Source organism: Meleagris gallopavo, chromosome 4 (genome assembly GCF_000146605.3).
Source record: "Meleagris gallopavo isolate NT-WF06-2002-E0010 breed Aviagen turkey brand Nicholas breeding stock chromosome 4, Turkey_5.1, whole genome shotgun sequence".
Taxonomy (NCBI): domain Eukaryota; kingdom Metazoa; phylum Chordata; class Aves; order Galliformes; family Phasianidae; genus Meleagris; species Meleagris gallopavo.
The window spans coordinates 26,716,054-26,737,678 of record NC_015014.2 but is presented as its reverse complement, the minus strand read 5'-3'; the positions used below and the strand labels follow the sequence as shown (position 1 = coordinate 26,737,678).

At 37.7% G+C, this 21,625-nt stretch overlaps 1 protein-coding gene and 1 long non-coding RNA gene across 2 annotated transcripts; one reads left to right on the top strand and one right to left on the bottom strand.

Annotated features, from left to right (window-relative positions):
- Positions 1–2,924: 2,924 nt before the first annotated feature.
- On the bottom strand, positions 2,925–8,811 carry LOC104910640. Its single transcript, XR_004159529.1, has 5 exons — positions 7,541–8,811; positions 6,962–7,098; positions 6,153–6,315; positions 4,252–4,361; positions 2,925–3,161 (listed from the first exon to the last, which is right to left on the bottom strand). It is a non-coding gene; the product is annotated as an uncharacterized LOC104910640 (long non-coding RNA).
- On the top strand, positions 5,106–21,456 carry LOC104910693 (teneurin-3). Its single transcript, XM_019614654.2, has 6 exons — positions 5,106–5,305; positions 5,869–6,104; positions 10,868–11,164; positions 12,380–13,991; positions 16,410–16,540; positions 19,863–21,456. Exons 1-6 carry the CDS (start codon positions 5,200–5,202, stop codon positions 20,616–20,618), a joined length of 3,138 nt encoding a protein of 1,045 aa, XP_019470199.1. The 5' UTR covers positions 5,106–5,199; the 3' UTR covers positions 20,619–21,456.
- Positions 21,457–21,625: the final 169 nt, after the last annotated feature.

Sequence of the window (21,625 nt, the reverse complement as noted above, 5' to 3'; positions counted from 1 at the left end):
AAAAAAAAAAGGAATGTTAGAAAGACATACAACTATCCCATTGTTTATTGTTCCATTGGAAAAAAAAAATCTACCTAATACTTACTTAAAAGTAAGTTATAGTTTAATATTTTGAGTTACCTGCTACATTTATACTGTGAGTTAACAAGTAAGCTGTTATACCTTTTAAGGTCAAATACACATTGTGCAAATAAAGGAATCTGGACATACTGTACTTCAATTAATATTATTTTTAGGAAGGCAGATTATAAATGAGTAGTTGTGGATCCACTGATGTATGTATATCAATAAGTCTATAAATTTAAAAAAAAGGCAAAATTGTTTGTTTATCCATGCATGTGTAGATTATTTTCAGTTTGTTCATTCTTAGCAGGATTATTCAGTCACTCTTCAGATAAATAAAAAGCAAATATGCATATCAAAATTGGGAAAGCAACTCAGAAATGAAGCGAAGGGGAAAAATTATAATGTTATAATGTTAAAGGTAAGGGTCTTTGCCTCTCTTCTGACAGCCCACGTAATGGTTAAAGATGGTTAGAACAGAGTTGTAAGTTGTTGTGTTCAGTTTTTAAGCAGTGAAGGACAGGAGACTTCCAGTCCAGTGATGAAACGATAGAGAAAAGAATGACATACAGACTGTGTTTTTGTTCCCTCTTGATCAGTTAGGATGACCATTTTGTCACTGGTTTAGCAAGGCAGTGATAACCAATCCAAATGACAGGGTGGCTTCTTTTTTCTGCTGTTTTCAAACTGTGAACTAACTTTTTGGAGGGACAACATTTGAAGTATGTTCTGAGAGGCTAGATACAACTGAAAGAAGGTATTTGCAAAATGAGAAACGTTATTTTACAGTCCTTATTCTAAATGTGAACTTAATGGCCTCAACAAGCTCAATGAGACATTTCATTGCCAGGTTAGAGTAGATATTCAGTATGCATCAACACAGTGATTATACACCTAAACAAACCCCACAGCACGCTGCTCTGTGGAAAGTGAACTTTAAACTTCCTGTGTTCACCCACCAGTAAGCAGCAAGTTGATATTAAAGGCTTCCTACAAACATCTTGAAACAAGTAGGGTAATGTTCTGTGAAATTTCTAACCACTCTTGGTAATTCAAGATGCACAAAGGAAATGCTTGACGTATGCTGAGTGAGTGTGTAACAGTACTTTTCATTCCACCGTCAAAATTATACTTGTCTGCATTATGAAATGCATTCATGCCTCATTTCTCTAATACTGTATCCCAACTGTCTAATTCATAACCAGCCTTTAAAGAAATACATGATATACATTTGCACTGTATATCTTGTTATCTGAAATGTGCAGAAACCAGCAAGCCTTGCTCTTAAACCTGGCTTGTTTACAACAACAGAAAAAAAAATTATTTTGTTACAGGAATACGCTGCAGAGGTCTCTGGAAAAAACAGCATCAGTCATAACTTAGCTATTGGCTTTAGCAGCAAACTTTACTATACACCTCATTTCTGTAGTTCTCTATTTTATGTTGAAGTAACTTCCAATATAGAACATTAATAATGCTCTGCAAGTTGGGGTCGAGCTAAATGTGCTCCAAACTAAGAGGCACCTCACATGAAAAACAGGACAGAAATAAAGAAAGTAGGACATTTCCATCTGTGACAAGGATTACCAGGAAGTTATCACTGCAAAATGAAAAGTGTCCTACATAGACTAGAACAGAAAAATGGTTTAGGACAGAATGTAATTAAAACTAAAGGAGATGAACAATGAAAGAGAGACCTCCAGCAGGTAAAGAGCAAGAGGTCAAGAATCTGGGAAGCTGATAATCATTATCTCTGCGAATTTGTCACTGCAGAAGAGGAAAACTAGCCAGCAGTGGCAGTTCATCCTAAGGAAGGAAACAAATTTGATCTAAAGGGAAATTCAGCAAGAGGTGATGGCCCTGTCCTTACTTCTGTCTTCTGAAGTTACTGGCCGGACAAGGAGATCATTGAGTTAATGAGTGAAATAGGGTTTGTAGGATTAAAACACGAGGTAATGCCCAGTATGCAATTTCTGGTTTAGGTTCCTGAAAAGCTGATGTGCTACCTTCCCTTGAGGAATGTAAGAGGTTGGTTGAATGGCTTTGCCATGGAGCCTCTCACAGAAGACAGGTCAGAGGGCTCAGCAGTAACATGTGCCTGGGCTGTTTGGATGAAAAGATCAAAGTGTCTGTGAAATGCCAAATATAGGTGCTTGCCCTATAGACTTTGTCTCATTCCTTTTAGGGTAATTCCAATTTACAATACTAGACAGATAAAAGAAATCTCTTGGTCTAAAACTGACAAACTTGGATGAATAAATTGACCTTGGCAGCCAAACGCAAGGATATTTGGATGTAATAAGAAAAATGGCATAGGAATGCCCAAAGGTATGAGTGATGTTGTTATGCTGAGCATTGATAAGGCTTTCATTGTGAGCAAAAAGATATCAAGTATAAAAGTAAGTTTAGTATTCAATATGCTGTGAACGGGATGAAGGGCACATATTACAATCCATCACAAAATGGAGTACATAGTAAGTTGTAAAAAGACCTATTGCCTTTTTTCTGTTCCTGGCTATAAAAGTATGAGAAATTCTGTTCTTATTACCTTTCACCTCTCATTCATGTTTTTTTTCCTGCACTTGGATGCCTGGATCAAGCAATCACAACTGTTAAGATTCTTTCCACTTTCAGGACGTGTTTTTAAGAACATGAATGAGTAGCATGAGTTTTTGTTATCTTTGAATTCTCCCTCTCTGCAATAATATTAGCTGCTTATCTGAGACTTGTGATGTGGTTTTATGTATTTATGAGAGAAGAGACCAGTTCAGGATCTATACACATAAAGTAAAAAAATAATGTGGAAGCAGGAATGCATAAAACAAGAATGGCAATGTTCAGTGCTGCGTGCTGTAGTGAAGCCACACAGTACTGAAAGCTACTGATGGCATATTGTTTTCCAATGCAAGTGCTGTACTGAGAAATATAACTTCTCATAAATACTGTGATTCAAAGGGTGAAAAGTTCTCACAGAAAAATCTTACCTTTTATGGCTTTAGGAAGCATTGTTCAAAACGAAAACTGGCACTTGTCTCCTGGAATCAAAGGATGCAAGTAGTTCCCAACAAGATAACTTGATACTATTTTCAGGCATTCCTCTGTAAAGTGGAAAACAGAAAAGGACACTAATTGGAGAATGTATATTCCCCTGTGAGTTAAAGAGGGAAGCTGTGTATGAAAAGAAAATAAATGTATGGAACCAAAGGTCATTAATGGGTTTGCAGTCAAATTTATGCTCAAGGAATGTTGGTATGTTTGTTTCAGTTTCTCGCATAAATGCAGTATCTTGGCTTGCCAAGTCTTGTACGTGAAAGAGCGCCAAAATGAGGGATAGAAACACCCTGGAAAAAAAGGAAAAAAAAAAAAAAGAAAAAAAAACAACTTGAAATATACTTAACTTCAAGAAACAAGTTTTCCCACTTGATTTCCCTGGCTTGCAAAAGGGTTTCTGATTTTCAAACATTCTTTTCTTTTCCCTGTTGCTAAGTGAAAGTCTCTCATAAACAAAGGAAATCAACTGTGTTAAAAGGATGAAAATGACTGTGTGCAAAAAGCTGTCATCTACAGAGTAAGCAAACTGTAAAAAAAAAAAATTTCTTAACCTAATCCTTTCAGTTACAGCAATCCGTGCAGTGCTCATGATATTCAGAGAAAGTAAGCGCACTTTGGGTTAAAGCCATTTGGAATTAATTCTCCCAATTTAAAAATGAGTTTCTGTAGCCTCAGTGATACGCTTGGAGTTTTGGGGATTTTTTTGAGGGGTTTCTCTTTCCAAGGGAGCAATTTTGATAATAATTCTGTATGAAGTTCCTAGCACATGTTGTGGATCTGCAGGCTTGTGTTATAGGGACTTTGGGAGACTAAAGCTTCCTTTAGCTTCCTCCTACATAGTTTGGTATGGATGGGCAGCAACAGACAGCAAATAGGTCTTAGGTGGGCCGAATCACCCTTTAGATGTTTTTCTCTGTTGCAGATACAGAGTGTCTATACTTGTGAACTGGGAGCCTCAGTAGAACACCTAATCTGATGAATCTAGGCTGTCATACTGGAAGAGCTAATCTCAAAGGCAGTTGTGTGACCTGAAGCTTACACAATGCCTCGCCTCTGAACTCTAAGACTACAATGGGTTTGAGCATGCTCTTGGTCTGGTGTTTGAAAAATCTGATGGAAGTATGCCATCGTACTTACTTGAATGTCAGAAAGTGCTGTATTTCTGATGGGATCACTTCCTTTGTCTTGTTTTTTGCAAACACAGAGCTGTGCGTATCTTATCTGTGGTATTAATAGCTGGAGTATACCTAACAAACACAGCACATGAAAAGATATGCTTTAGAAGTCCTAAGTCTATTTCAGTAACAAGCATTGTATCTACCTATTCATACATAAATGACTATATAGCTATTAATTTAAAGAAATGTCAGCAAAGACAGAAAACGCATCTCCTGCATGGCTTGTGCCACAGTTCTCAAGCTATCCACAGGAAGCTAACGAGTTGCATATGATATGATTTCCAACTACAAACAGCTTAAGTAAGTAGAATAAATATTACCCAAGATCCTTTCTCTGAATAATACAAAGGATGTTAAGTGCTCAGGAACGGGAGTGCAAGTGCTCTGCCTAATCACTGAATATGAAAGGCCAAAGGAAAAGTCTGTTAAAATATCCTTTTTATGAACGCTTCTGAGGATTCCTACAATAACAGCAAAAATCTATTCTGGTCTTCAGGAGCGAGTGCAGAATGATACAGAATTTAGCACTAACTAATATGCTCCCTTTGAAATGGTGTGTCAGTTGTGCAGCGGGATCTGGTCACACTTCAAAGAATAATATGTGGAGCTGAGGATCCATCTGTTTGCTCTTTCTGTCACTACTGAGGCTCCTCTATGTTAAACAGTCTTTTCACTGCTTCAAAGCATGCTTGAAGGCTTTGCTGTGCCTATCTCATGCACAAAAAGTAAACGTGCCTTAGCAAAATTGAGTAGCTGGTATTTTGATTCATCTTACTTATAAATGAAAACAATTTGTTCCATGCCATGTATCACTTAGGAACTTTTTTTTTTTTTAAGCTACGATAGTGAGGGCCGTCTGACAAATGTTACATTCCCAACTGGAGTTGTCACTAACCTTCATGGGGAAATGGAAAGAGCTATTACAGTGGACATCGAATCATCCAGCAGAGAGGAGGATGTCAGCATCACTTCCAACTTATCATCAATTGATTCTTTCTACACCATGGTTCAAGGTACTGTATACAAAGGATTTCTCAGATACTGACCTGAAACCTGCTTTCTTGTAGTACAAGCAGCTCAAATCAGAAGCTTTAGAGGCCTAATGTTTGGAGGAGGAGGTGATACATGAAAAGATCTGTTCAGGAAGGAAGGAGGTACAATGAAAGTGTAATGAAATGTTTCCTAACCAAATAACTTAAGTGAGATATGGGCTTTAAAATAGTACATGAGATTCCAGCAGCCACATCCTAGCAAAAGTCAGTAGTCACAGCAGGCACAGGATGAGGCAAAAAAATGTCTAATGAAGCAGTAGATAATACATTTTGTGCCTTACTCCAGAGGTGGGATTTTTCTTAAGTGTTTAAGTGAATTTGAAGGTACGTCCCAAAGGCATTTGTGTTTTCCTGTGATACATGCGTATATGGTATTGATATTGTCATCTCTCTCATCCTTGGGTTTTATTTCTAGTGTGTCTGTAGGTAAAGATGTATACAATGTCTAAGGAGTGCAGGACAAAGAAAGACTTAACATATGTGTGTTTCTGTTTGTTCGTTTTGGTTTTCTTTTGCATTTTCAGATCAGTTAAGAAACAGCTACCAGATTGGCTATGATGGCTCACTTAGAATCCTGTATGCCAGTGGCCTGGATTCTCACTATCAGACGGAGCCGCATGTCTTGGCTGGCACTGCCAATCCAACAGTGGCAAAGAGAAACATGACTCTGCCAGGGGAGAATGGGCAGAACCTGGTGGAGTGGCGATTTCGGAAGGAGCAAGCCCAGGGAAAAGTCAACGTATTTGGTCGAAAGCTTAGGGTAAGCGTGTAAACAGGCATGGGTGGGGTCTACTGCATTCTCACTTACTGAAAGATAAACAGGTTCTTGTAGATATTGCCGTCCAACAGCCGTAGAGTATTTTCTATAGGTAAGCTTAGTGTTGATCTGAAAGTTGTTGCTTTTATTACTTTGTGTCTTCTTCCTTATTACTGTTTTCTGTAAAATCTACACTGGCTTTAGCCTGCAATGCCTTGAAAAGAATAAGGATAAAAAGATGATTTTTAGGTTTGCCTTCACTTTTTATTTCTAGCACTGAACTCACATACCTGATTTTAAATTGTTTTAAATTATTGTACTATAAGCCAGCATGGGCCTAGAGTTTTCTTTCTTTGCAATTTTTAATAAAAATTGTACTAATACTTATTTCTGGTAGAGAGAGTTCAACTGCGTGACTGTGTATGACATATTCCTCTAACATATGTCTTTACCATTTTGTTGGCATTTCTTCTTCCTATATAGTGAGTGAAATGTAAGTAGGAAGCAAACTGATTTATGACAGTCATTTGGTAAAGACAACATAGATTAAGCATTTAAAATAGAATTGCCAGGAAACCATTTCAAGACTACATTGGAGGTCTGACATATTAAGACTGAACTCAGTTGTTTAAAATAAGGCCTAAAGAGTATATCAGGTAAAGGTAATTAATTTCAAACCACTTGACTTCTAAGATAGTAACATGCTACTTTTAAATTTAAAATTTTTGTATTTTCTTTGGGAAGGAGAGAATGCTGTCATGCATCTTACATTTCTACTACTTGCCCTGTAAGAATAATTGATTTTTCTCCAGGAAGGAAGGATGATTAGATATAACAGCTGCTGCTTAAGAACAACATACTTGTATCTAGCTATGGTACCAGGAAGAGCAAAAGGAATCCATGCTTATGAAGCTCATCCTTACAGTTCTGGTTCATAGTTGTTTCATTACATAACAAGGTGATAGAGTAAATCTGCCAATTCATTCCTGAAGGAAGCCTACGAAAAAATAAAATAACAATATTGATTATATTTGGTTTTTGCACTTAAACAAATCTCCATGAGTCCAGTTCTAAAAAGTAAAGCAAAATTCATTCAAATACTAAGGAAGTTAAAGAAATGTCAAGGGAAACTCTCATTTGAAAGAGTTGAAAGAAGAAAGAGCAAAGAGGTGGGAAAGATCTAACCTAAGAGGGAGGAAGTGAAAGATCATAAATTAGTATAAAATATAGTAATTAAAAATGTATATACAAATGGAAGAAGTAGAGCAAGCAAAGAGCGTTGGCTAATAATTGATCTACCAAAAAAAAGGAAGATTTTTTAAAAGTAATTTACATAGGAAGAAACTATAGAAAGGTTGCTCGGGGGGGAAGGGAGGCGGAAGAAGGGTGTAGGAAAACAGAAAAAGATACCAGGATCAGAAAGAATACAAATAACTCACAAAGTTCATCATTTCCATCTGCAGATACAGCGGTAACGTTTTCCTGCAAAGAAAACAAATGTAAACAAAAAATAATGAAAATATGTAAATGTACTCATATATATACTCATATATATATATGCAGTATATAACATCATGAAGTACGCTCTGTGGTATTCTCTTGGGTTTCTGTTTTGTATGTATTATATCCACTACTAATAGTCTTTTATTTTAAAAATACATATATATCATTTTTTTCCCCATCCCTTAACTAACAATTCTCTGTCAATCTAACTTTTGTTCACATTTGTTCCATGAGTGTTGTTGCAGAGGTCTTTGGCACAGGTGCTGGCACTCTTCCTCATGGTAGGGCTTTTTTAGGGCATTTGTGCTGAGGCCAGCATGATCTTCACTCTCAAGTGTCTTAAAGAAAGGAGCTGGTATGAGCTCTGTCTCAAGAGGTGTGCATAGAGAGTACACGTAACATCCAATAGAGAGCTCACAAGAAGGGTTTTAGCACTACCTTCAGAAAATTTACAAGTTCCAAGCCTTGAAGAGGTCTCCAGATTTCAAATAATCTCTTTAATCTCCCTGCAAAGCACGACAATATACCCATAGTCCTCATGGGGAAATCACTGTCTGATTTCACGCTTCTCACTGAAGCACTAGAAGTAAAGCCAGGAGTGAAAGCAGAACAGGGTAGGTGGACACTGTAATTAGTAAAAGAGTAGAACACAATGTAGGTGGTGTCAAGAGACTTGGTTTTGTGTCAGTAAGTGTTTATTCATTGAAAAATTCCTAATTTACTCCTTATATCATAATGAAGCCCAGAATTATCAAATATATTTAGAATGCGCTTGTCTTAGACACAACACAAACATTCTTAAGTTTTACTGTAGAAGCATTTTGGTAGCCAAGCTATTGTTAAAAATGCTTCAGTTGAAGGCAGGACTTCAACTGACATACATTATTCTAGTCCCATATTACCCAATTAAAGAAACTGTGTCACCAAACCTGCAACTCGTATCACCAGATTATGCAAGCACAGCCAGTTTCACCAAACACTCAAGTCTGAATGCAAGAGCTCGGTCAGCAGATTTTGGAAGCGTGAATCTGGCTATAGAAAGAAGCATTTCCTTTCCTCTTGTATTCTGTCCTTACACAGACCAGACAGATGGAAAGTGAGAATCAAGGGATGTTATTATCCCATTTAGCAGATAAGGCAGTGAGACAGCTAGATTAAGTACTTTGCTGTAATTTACACCGGAAGGATGTGCTTAGCCAAGAAATTATCCGCAATTGCTTGGACATCTGCCTTAACCATAAAACCACCCGTCCCTCTTTGCCTGTTCAGAAATCAGAAGTGCCTCTTCTCACTTCAGCATCTAAGCCTGAGAGGCCGACAAGAAAATTATTAAAAATCATAATTAAATGTAAAACAAGGAAGGGAAAGAAAGGAAAGAAAAATATCAGAGAAACAAAATGGGCAGAGAGAGGGAGAGATGACTGCAGGCATGCATGGGGAGAGGCTGAGAAGAAAAGCTAGAGATAGATAGACATGATTTAAGTACAAATTTAGGCAAATTATCATATATAAGTGTTGAAATATTTAAACAAAAAATAGCTGAAAGATATTAAAAAACAATTAACTTTCAGAATCAGTCTTCTAGCATTAATTTTTCACGGCGTATTTAAATATTTGACAGTTAATGTAATCCACAAAGCAGGAATTCTGCATCTTAGCAGATTTTTTGTGTTCTTTTCTTAGTTTTGCATGAAAATATGCTTTTTTTTCTGAAGTACTAATTGTGCAATGGTTGTCATGCTAGTGATTTCATATTAAAAATGAGCACATCAATATATATGATGTAGATAAGACTGATAAATAGGCAGACAGGTATAAGCAAAACTGAGTATTCAGAGGAGGTTTTTTCATGTTTGTCTATAACCCATCTCCAGCACTGTAATATCTTTTATGCTAATAATAAAAAACCCAATTTATATTGGTCCTTCCTTTGGAAATGTATCAGCCTCTGGGTAAAGAACCAAAATCCATGGTATATGGATTTTTTACTGTTCAGGCCTAAAAATGCAAAAAAAAACCTCCAGCCATTTCTTTGGTCTAGTATCTATTTTCTTCTTCTTTGCTAAATGTTATTTAGCCATCTTTCTTCACCTCTTTAATATGTATGCATGAAGTAATTGAATAGGAATTTTTAAAAATTCTCAGTACATATAGTTATGTCTATTTGTCCTCTACTTCTCGTATGTTAGCAAGATGCAGCATTAAAAAGTCTTAGTTATCAGTGTTTCAGCCTTATCTGGAATAACTTTAAAAGGGCAAAGCAGATACAGAAAAGGTTTGCAGATGAACAAAGAAACCTAGAGGTCTGTTAGAGAGCACTAAAAAGCAGTTAAGAGAGGATGAGCAGAGAATTGCAAAGGTGCCAATATGGGAAAAGAAAAGCAGACATTTTCATTTCACGCATACAAAAAATGAGAGTTGCTTCAGTGAAACTGAAAGTTAACGTAAGTTAAGATGCTGAAACAGCAGGGACAGATTCTAAGGTAAACGTGGTATATATAACTCACTATCCACTATTATAGCTTACAGGTACTGATAAAACAGTTTTCAACATAAATATACCTATTTCAGATTCAAATTTGTAAGTGTTTTTCAGTGGTTCTGTAGTCTTCCAGTCATGTATGGCTTTAACTGGTCAGTTAACTGGGCAAAGGACAGAATCCTCTACTGAGCATTTTGGTCTTACAGTACGTTGAGTCAGTGGATGCTATACTGTTTAATTTCCATCTGATCTAAAAGGGGCATGTCTATGTTCTAAAAGCTGTTTGTCATAACTTGAAAATTAAATGTGCTTTTGAAGATTTTAATTTTGTATTTACTCTTTTGATAAATACCTGCTGTGGAAGATTGGTATTCAGTTCTTAGAGTATGTTTGTTATGAACTTGACCAGCAATTGCTGGGAATATGACTGAAAAGTTTGCTAGCTAAAATTTGGACTACTCGCAAAAGAAGCAACTTGTTCTCCAAAATGGCACTGTTTATTGCAGAAGCTTTCAGTGTGTATCTTTCCGTATTTTCTTAACATTGACTAAGTGTCAATAAAAAACCACAAATTACACCAGGTTCCTTCACGGAATAGACCTATTTAAAATAGATGCTAATGTAGTGCGTCACATTTATATTAAGAAGTTGCTAAAATAATTTATATACACAGCAAGTCAATCACTGGAAATGGCACTTCTTAAATAATTGCTAGCATTTCCTGGAAATAATAGGTACAGATTTACGTGATTTATTGTGTCCTTTTGTTTGTTTTAAAAAGGTTAATGGCAGAAACCTCCTTTCAGTTGACTTTGATCGAACCACAAAGACAGAAAAGATCTACGACGACCACCGTAAATTCCTGCTGAGGATTGCCTATGACACGTCAGGGCACCCAACCCTGTGGCTACCAAGCAGCAAGCTGATGGCTGTCAATGTTACCTATTCATCCACAGGGCAAATAGGCAGCATACAGCGAGGGACGACTAGTGAAAAAATAGAGTATGATGGACAGGGAAGGATTGTGTCTAGAGTGTTTGCTGATGGGAAAACTTGGAGTTACACATATTTGGAGAAGGTAAAGAACACTTGAGGTTTTAAAAATGCTTTGATTTTGCTAAAATAATACAGCATCTGACTGCTTTGTGCAGTCCAAAAAGATGTAGCAGAAGCATATTTGGATTATTCTAAGTATCAACATGTGCTTCCTATGGGAATGTTTTATAAAATAGATATGCAGCCTTGCTTTAGGTGACTGTTAAGAATTGATGACTTTTAAAATCATTTAGGCCTAGACTAACAAGCAGCATCTACATTTACCTTTTATCTTAACTGTTAAAATAAGGTACAGGAATTAGATCTCTGCAATGTAAGTCAGTTGAAAATCATCAATTTGTAAATTCTTCACTGTTGTTTTTTTTTTTCCCACTATCAAGAAAAGCTCTTGTTTCTAGCTAGTTAAAGCTGTCAGTTACACTTGCTCTTTCTTGTAGCACAGAAAAATACAACAGGCAAAAATCAGGAATCTTGCTTGTATATATAACAACATCTGAATGATAAGTTCTTCCTCTAGAAACAGCTGTGAAAATCTCCCTTCTGAGATCTCATGCCTGCTGTGCAAAAACAGAATCCATTTGTTTGTGGGATTTAAATGTATTTCTATTGAATCTGTTGCTCAGCAAACACTGTTTACTAGACATTACAGACATAATTTAATCAAGACCTATGATACATAATAGCCACACATCAGAAAAATGTCAGAATAATCCCGGGTGGCTCCTTCTGATATAAATAATCAAACAATTGTTTTGCCTATGTCTTAAACACTTACGGAACAAGAACACAGTATTCAGAGATCCCAGGCTGTTCAAATTCTTCAAAATCATCTCTAATCGCAGGGAAGAAATTGTATCTCCCATATGTTCTCCTCGTGAGTTAATGGCTCTAAGACAGTTTTACTTCTTCCCATATTAAACATGACTTATCTGAATCCATTGACAATCTGCTGTTTAGCTGTGAGTGCTTGATAAAAGTGATACAGTCATAACAAGTAGCAAATTATGAATGTCGAACTACTAATTACAGAGCCCCTTACAATTAAGCATCCAAGTAAATTAGGCAGGGAGATGTTAACAACATGTAAGGTCAAGGATAACTCAATTAAAGAGGAGATAAATTTTCCCAAGTGGGAATGTCACGTTTCTGCGAAGAAATAGTATCTGTATATGGCAGGGGGATGCAAGGAGGTACTCCACCATTTGTCACATGCTAAAAATCTGTTCTTAATTTTCAGTCAATGGTTCTTCTGCTTCATAGCCAACGGCAGTATATCTTTGAATATGATTTGCTGGATCGGCTTTCTGCTGTCACCATGCCCAGCGTTGCTCGTCATACCATGCAGACTATTCGCTCCATTGGCTATTACCGGAATATATACAACCCTCCTGAAAGTAATGCTTCTGTTATAATGGACTACAATGAAGAAGGGCAGCTCCTTCAAACTGCTTTCCTGGGGACAAGCCGAAGAGTATTATTCAAGTACAGACGGCAGACCAAGCTCTCAGAAATTTTGTATGATAGTACAAGAGTTAGTTTTACGTATGATGAGACAGCAGGAGTCCTGAAAACAGTAAACCTCCAAAGCGATGGTTTTATCTGCACCATTAGATACAGGCAAATTGGCCCACTGATTGACAGACAGATTTTCCGCTTCAGTGAAGACGGAATGGTAAACGCCCGATTCGATTACAGCTATGACAATAGCTTCAGAGTGACTAGCATGCAAGGTGTCATCAATGAAACCCCATTGCCTATCGATCTCTACCAGTTTGATGATATCTCCGGTAAGGTTGAACAATTTGGCAAATTTGGAGTCATATATTATGATATTAACCAGATCATTTCTACAGCTGTAATGACTTACACAAAACACTTTGACGCACACGGCCGCATCAAGGAAATTCAGTATGAAATCTTTCGTTCACTAATGTACTGGATTACAATTCAGTATGATAACATGGGACGAGTGACAAAAAGAGAAATTAAGATTGGGCCGTTTGCCAACACCACAAAATACGCCTACGAATATGATGTAGATGGTCAACTCCAGACTGTTTACCTGAATGAAAAAATAATGTGGCGATACAACTATGACTTGAATGGCAACCTCCATTTGCTCAACCCTAGCAGTAGTGCCCGTCTGACGCCACTTCGCTATGACCTGAGAGACAGAATAACCCGACTAGGGGACGTGCAGTATCGATTAGACGAAGACGGATTTCTGCGCCAGAGGGGTACCGAAATCTTTGAATACAGTTCAAAGGGCCTCCTCACTCGAGTTTACAGCAAAGGCAGTGGGTGGACGGTGATTTATCGTTACGATGGCCTCGGACGACGAGTTTCCAGTAAAACTAGCCTTGGACAGCACCTCCAGTTCTTTTATGCAGACCTCACTTACCCAACCAGGATAACTCATGTATACAACCACTCAAGTTCTGAAATCACATCTCTTTATTATGACCTGCAGGGACATCTTTTTGCCATGGAGATTAGCAGTGGAGATGAGTTCTACATTGCATCTGACAATACGGGAACACCACTGGCTGTTTTTAGTAGCAACGGTCTCATGCTTAAACAAATTCAGTACACTGCTTATGGAGAGATCTACTTTGACTCTAACCTTGACTTCCAACTGGTAATAGGATTCCACGGTGGTTTATATGACCCACTGACCAAGCTAGTCCACTTTGGAGAAAGAGATTATGACATAATGGCAGGCCGGTGGACAACACCTGATATTGAAATCTGGAAGAGAATTGGGAAGGATCCAGCTCCTTTCAATTTGTACATGTTTAGAAATAACAACCCAGCCAGTAAAATACATGATGTGAAGGATTATATCACAGGTAAAATGCTACGTCATTTAAGACTTTCTCCCACTTGCTCAAAAATGTCTCACTCTGCATTCTTATAATCTGGAATCTGTCAATCTGGGATATAGATTGTGTGAGGAAAGGATAATATGTAAACTCTCAGGGAAAATAATCATTCAGAAAAGCACTTGAAATCTAGGTCTAGATTAACCAAGCGATTTTAGCTTGCTTGGTGTTCTGGACCTATATGCATCCAATTTAGACTGGAATTCAAAATTCTAGTGAAGTGCCTAGGTATATTATTTTTGGATAAATGTTATTTTTGAGGAAGCATTAAGCATTTGACATTGAGATTAACGAATGCAAACATGTTCATCAGGAATGGTGAAATAGCAATCTTGAAAATATCTCATATGCCTTTAGACATGCATTTAGGTACCAAAGAGAGATGGAGATCCACAACACAGTGCTGGAAGAGGAAAGCAGAGATCCTTCCAGTATCATAACACATTGCCTAGTGCTTATAATGAAAACAAATAGATTTCTTCAGCAAGTACAAGAGTGAGAACCCCTCAAGACCATTCATGACAATTTCCTTACATTTGAATTAGTCCAATTTATATCTGGGCTACAGAGCAGTAAAAACTGTGTATTTATGGACAAAAAAAAGACAAAGGGAATGAGAATGTAAGATAGCAAGGGCAGGAGGGGTCTTTCTGCAACCAGTTTAACCCATTGAGATGGCAGAAAGTACTCACTGAAAGTTCACTGGTTGGCGTTTGCTAGAATGAGCTTTTCCAAGAATACTGATGTAAACTGGATAAGAAGCAGAAGTCCAACGAGGTGCAGGGCCAGCATAAAATAATGGGTAAACAGCCAGGACAGGGAGTGTGGATATAGAAAAATTAGTACAAAATTTTCTTTTGGCAATAGAAAACTGCTGACATGCCACTTGTGTAATTGATGTTTTAGGTAATCTATATGCTTTTTGTGCATCTAGATGAGTAGTGTTTTCTATTAATCTACACATAAAAAATAGTGTGTATCGCCAGAAAGTTCTGAAAAATCAGATATATATTAATCTTTGTATTTTAATAGGTGTAAACAATCTGAAATTTTTTTCAGATGGGACCAGACTACAGGATGGTCTCAGCTCCCCTTATGAATCATGAAACTACCACTCAGAGAAGCATACTGGGAATCGGTGGGGGGTTGTGTTAATTTAAAAACAGCAGCTATTAACAGGGTAGCTAACAGTCTGCCTGGGAGCAAGGGTGACGATCAGCCTTTGAATCTGGCTTCTTCTAGCAGCATGTGCTGTAAGGGATACAACTGCAGTCAGATTCTTTGCAGCACTGAAAACCATGTACGTGATTCAAGAACTGCCCTCAAAATAGAGTTTTAGTTCTCTTAACTTTTTTGATGTAGGGAATGCATGCTGCTTACCCAAGGTTATTATTAAAATAACTAATTTGGCTGGCTGGCATTTTTAGACTGAGGCTTATCATTTATCTATCTGGAAAGACTCTAAATTATTTTTAAGTAAATATTTTTTTTAACTGTTTTAAGCATTTGAAAAACTCTATTCCTTGTCTGACTTGTGTGGATTTGTCTTAAGTGAAAGCCACTAGACTTGATAAGGAGCACTCTGCCAACTTCTGATAAGTTTAGTATTTGTGTGAGATAGGGTAGAAAGACAGAAACTAGAGAGGCAGAGCACCCATTCTTGTCCAATCATTGTTAATTACTTAATTGCTGATATCCCTATTTTATTTATTTATAATAAAATGCATAGTGTACCATAAATAATGTTATCTAATGCTAATTTAGTTTCGTGTACTTACTGACATTTAATTAGCTTTTAATTTCATCCTGAGGAAGGGGAGATTTCTCTTGAATCAACATAAATTGTCTGCCAAGTCACTGTAAAGGTAATTGACTGTACAGATGTTATTTCAGATACAGTTTGAAGATACTAAAATAACAAATGTATAACAAAAGGGCCGGATGTATTCTTCAATACCTTTTCTATTTTTTGCTGTGTTGATGATGAAGATATAACAAAGAGAGTGTTCAGTCTAGCCATGAAATCCCAATTAGTTTAGGCTGTAATAGAAGGAAATCTCACCCACGTTTTGGTTCTATATTTCTAGAAGTTCTAGAAAACGCTGGGGCCTTTAAAACTGCTGAAACCTGTAACACCCTTCAGAAGAGCCTACAGCAAAGAGCAGAAGTTTTCATGCGAGTTCAGAACTTCAGGCTTTCTAAATAGGCTTGCTATTTTAGCTGTAGCATGTCTAAATCCATACATAACAAAACAAAGACAGTGGATCTCCTTCTTTAGCATGAAAATGATACAACTATGTCAAAAGTTGTTCCATGTACAAATGGTAACAAATAATTACAAAATATTAAACGACTCTTTTTCTTTTTTTAATAATTCTCTTTCAGATGTTAACAGCTGGCTGGTGACATTTGGATTCCACCTACACAATGCCATTCCTGGTTTTCCTGTTCCAAAATTTGATTTAACAGAACCTTCTTACGAACTTGTGAAGAGCCAGCAATGGGAAGATATACCTGTAAGAATCAAAGCTAAGCACACAAATGAAAGAGGATAGAATATTCTCTTCTATTCAGCTTGAGAGAAATGGATAATCCTGACAGGGCTATTTCCTTATTTAATCTGAATGTGTACCTTTCAAATATCTACTTTTTTATCTATGCATTTTCAAAAGAATTTTTAAAATTACAGATTTGCTAAGTACAAATTTTAAATAAGCTTTTGTTTGCTTTCAGCAACAATAAAAATATAGAAGGACAATAATCAATGAAAAGAAGTTAAAGAACCTTTGAAGATGTCTAAATTTCCTAACAGAAACTACAGAGATTAGATTTGTACTAACACTCTGCCCAAAGGCAAAAACTGAACAGCGTAGCAAAAAATAGACTGTGAAATAAACAGAAGAACAGGTGATGTAAATTATGCATGCCAGGCACCACTACAGTTTTACTTCTCTTTAATATTAACTACGCTTTATATGTAAAGATAAAATATTGAAAATGAAATTACCTGAGGTAAAACCTATTATATTACATAAAACCAAAACTCCAAGTGCTTATGAAGTTCTTTTGGGAAGAAAAAATAAAAGAGAGAGCTTAAAGCCTGAAAACCTCTTAGAATTTTAAATGATAAAAGAAATAACAGTAAAAGTTAATTTTCAAATCCGCTATTAAAGAAAATGATGTTTACAAATCAGGCTTATTCAAAGATCAGAGACATGCCCTCCCAAATCCTACAGTTCTCAGTTAAGAAGGAAGTGCTGAGACGTTAAAATGGGTAGTCTGATCATAAGCAGTCAAAAAACATTCCCTTTTTTCAAGATTAAAAGATGATACAATCTTGAATAACCCTGCAAAAACTAATTTAGACCAAAAATCATCAAAAAGTGTGGCCCAGCAAAAGGGAAAATATGGAAGGAAATTCTGCACACACAGAATCACCCATTATCTATATAGTTTAATAATCAGGAGCTGAGTAACAGAGAAGGGCCTTTGAGCACAGTATGAGAATAGTGTCTTCCGTGAACAATAAAAGCAGTAAAGAAAACATTGCAAGTATTCCAAGCAAGGTGGTCATCATCTGCCATTGCTGCAAAGAACTATTAGAAGTTGTTTACTTAAATCTCAGAGGCTGAAAGAATGAGGCTATCCGGTATCACTGGAAAAAGCACACCAGGAAGAGAATCAGTCTGGTCAAGGAGATGAGAGCAGGCAGCTAGCTGTCAGAAAGCTTCCTTCAGGACATGACTACCAGGGAGGCACCTGAGTGCTAGGGACATGCAGCATGACAGAGGAGAGGGAGAGTGACAAAAACAAATACGCAAAATTCTCACATAGGAAGAAGCTGTAACTATAGTATTCACAATTGAATAAGCAAATACAACCAGGAGCTAGAAGTAAAGATGCAAAATACTTACTCGGTATTTTGAAACATTATAGAGGAAGTGAGCATTACCCATCTATGAGGTTTTCCTTCAGAGCCCCAAAGATACCTGTGAAAAATAAGCAATCTTTGCCATTAAGTTGTTATAGTATCTTGCCACTCTCACTGATTAGCACGCTGGCTAAAATACATTTTGTACTTGATAGCTTTTATGTGGAATTTAGACAGCTGAAATCCACGCTTGTTAGCAAGTGCAGACAAGAGTCTGCCACATTCAAGGAGACTTGAAAATCCAAATCAATTTGAATTCCCTCAGGAATTGTCCCCTCCAGAAACCTGCCCTCATGGCAACATAGAGAAGTCTTTGCAAATCTTTTGCCAGGCTTTGATGAGCAGTAAGGGAGAATTATGGTTGCTGAAGTCTGTGTTAACGACTCCTGTTTGGCCTAGAAATTTAGGAAGAGAGAACAGGCGCTTGCCTCATTTGTCAGTCGTGAATCAAGTGGTTTTAAACAATATTTTACTGGAAGGAAAAGGGGTCAATTGGAAGATAAGCTGGATAATCTACAGAAACTAACTGCTCGGTTTCAGAAGTGTAGCCAAAGCTGTTTAAATCTTTCTTTCTGTTTCCTGCTGAGACAACTGCCAGGGCAGCTGTCTACTCTCCTCCTCCATTCACAGCTTGTCATTGTTAAGCCCGGTAGTTACACAGATAGGATGTGCCTATTCTGCAGTTGTAAGTTCTCATCCCAACCACAGCTGACCCCATAATGTGAGCTACCCTGCTGTTCCTGCTGGCTGCTCCTGCTCTTCTAGCTGTTCTGGATAACCACAGCAGTTCTGCTGACAGCTCCTAGTCTCTAGCTGTCTTCTCTCACCTTATCAAGAGCGCACCTAACATACTGGCCTACACATACACAGCTCTTAATAGCGAAACTTTTTCAACAGATTTTCCTATCCAATCTTTCCCACCTAGTACTTTTGCACCTCACAATTACAACTGTAATTCCCTCCCCTCTAAAACACATGTACCTGTTCAACAAGAACAGCTTAAGGTGCGGTAAAATATGAAATACTGAGTGATTTGCTTGCTGGTTACTTTCGCTGACTGCCCCCTTTGCCAACAAAGTACTCTGCTGTGTTCAGGATTACACCCCTCTAATGTCTTCCAGAGAGATTGCTTGTCTGTTTTAGGTCTCAACCAGCATGCTGATGCTTGAAGTTAAATGGATGCTCACACAATTGGAGAGGCTGCAGCTTTTTCACACGTACCCTTTTATCAGTTTCTTCAAATATTTGCAGGAAAGATCATCAGTCCCTAATATTCCACCCCTCCGCTCTGTACTATTTACCTCCTTTTCTCTTACCATAAAGACTATCCTCATGGTTTGACTGCCCCTTCCTTTAGCAGCTTCAGGGGTTGTGAGAGCCTCCCTGCAGTTTGGTCTTAGACTGCAGCTACCTCAGAGACTGTATCTATCTACCTCCTGACTGGGCACAAAGAAAGGCTTGTTCTTGTTCTAAATCACAGCTTCATGGCCCACAGAAATCCCCTCGATTTAGATGAAACTATGGTAGACAAGAATCATAGTTGAACAAGCTCAAATGATGAGATAACACTATAGAAAGAAAGACGGCTCTTTCCTGTATTAAGTGTTAGCATTGCAAAATTGACATTACAAAATTAGCCCCTCCAAGTAGCCTCTGAAATAAACAGAATTTCTGTGCATGTGCAGGTTCGCAGGGAGACAAAGAGAAAAAAACACAGAACCTGATCAAACCAAATAGTCTTGTAGCTCAGTAGAACAAGCGGCATGTAGATTTAATTAGCTCCTTGGCACTGTCAGTGGCAGCATATCCTGTTGTCATCCATGGGCAGTACACCAAGAAAGCCTGCCCACTTGGCATCCAGAGGGCTACAGATGGTTGGTAAAACTTCTGTCTGTTCTTGTTTACAGCCAATTTCTGGAGTGCAACAACAAGTGGCGAGACAAGCAAAGGCTTTCCTTTCCCTGGGAAAGATGGCAGAAGTGCAGGTCAGCAGACGGAAATCCAGCGGAGAGAAGTCGTGGCTGTGGTTTGCCACAGTGAAGTCTCTGATCGGGAAAGGGGTGATGCTCGCTGTCAATCAAGGAAAAGTGCAGACAAATGTGCTCAACATTGCAAATGAGGACTGCATCAAAGTGGCAGCTGTTCTGAACAACGCCTACTACCTAGAAAACTTACATTTCACCGTTGAGGGAAAAGACACGCACTATTTTATCAAGACCACCTCCCCTGAGAGTGACCTTGGGACACTGCGGCTGACCAGTGGGCGGAAGGCCCTGGAGAACGGCATCAATGTCACCGTGTCCCAGTCCACTACCGTGGTGAACGGCAGGACTCGTAGGTTTGCCGATGTTGAAATGCAGTACGGTGCGTTAGCGCTTCATGTCCGATACGGCATGACGCTTGATGAGGAAAAAGCCCGAATCCTGGAGCAAGCCAGGCAAAGAGCTCTTTCCAGTGCCTGGGCCAGGGAACAACAGAGAGTAAGGGATGGAGAGGAAGGTGCCAGGCTGTGGACAGAAGGAGAGAAGAGGCAGTTGCTAAGTGCTGGAAAGGTACAAGGATATGATGGGTACTATGTACTCTCTGTGGAGCAATATCCAGAATTAGCAGACAGCGCCAACAATATACAGTTCCTCAGACAAAGTGAGATAGGAAAGAGGTAACACACTGGCTTAGCTCAGGCTGCCAAAGAGACTGTGTACCAGTGTCTTCTAAAAAGGAGACCAAACTGTTTTGCTGCATTACTACTTGAGCCTAAGCTTACATCTTTGCTCAGATTTTTTCTGTAGCACAATCTGAACGGACTCTAATGAAAAGAGCGCCTTCCAGAAGAATGATACTGCTAATGACAAAACTTTTTTTTTTTTCTTCAATGACCTTAAAGGTGATCTGCTTTAAAGAATATGTTTACATATGCATATCGCTGCACTCAAGTTGGACTGAAAAGTATTAATTAAAAAAAAAAGAAAGAAAAAAGGCCTAAAGATTTTGCAACAGTCTGGCTGTTGTCCTGAGGCACTGTATTTAATTAAGATACAGACCTGTACAGTGTTTCCAAATATTACTGAATTGTTGACCTTTGCTTACGAGAAGTAGTCTCTCTCTCTCTCTTTTTCTCTTTATCACTGCATAGGATGTGGTATATATCTGTTAATTTTAAATTGTGGGACAAAAATTACTGTTTATAGACAACTCAACTGCTTTAAACTGTGCTGCTTTCTAAAAGGACATTGGCACAAGTGACTTACGCTACCATGGGAATTTAATAATGGATTTTACAACGTTAACGTGCTTTGCCTTGGGGGGAATAAAATGGCAAGTAGAATCCTTGTTACAGATAAGCAAAGGAAACCCTGATTTTTTGTAAATTATGTGAGACAAGTTGTTTATGGATTTTTATATGAATTACAATTTACTGTACATCAAATATTAGTCTCAGAGGAGTTAATTTATGTAAAGTGTTTAAAAAAGTTTATACTTAAAAATAAAATGATAAAAACATGTGCTGTGTGTGATTTTTTTAAAGAAAAAGGAATTGCACCTTTTACGTTATAGCTGTACAGTATAAAGTATTATATTGTAGAGATATAACAGTGATTACTAATGTCCAAAAGTGTTAATATTTTTGTATTAGGTTTAAAGCTGTGCATCTATCACTCTGCTGATAGGA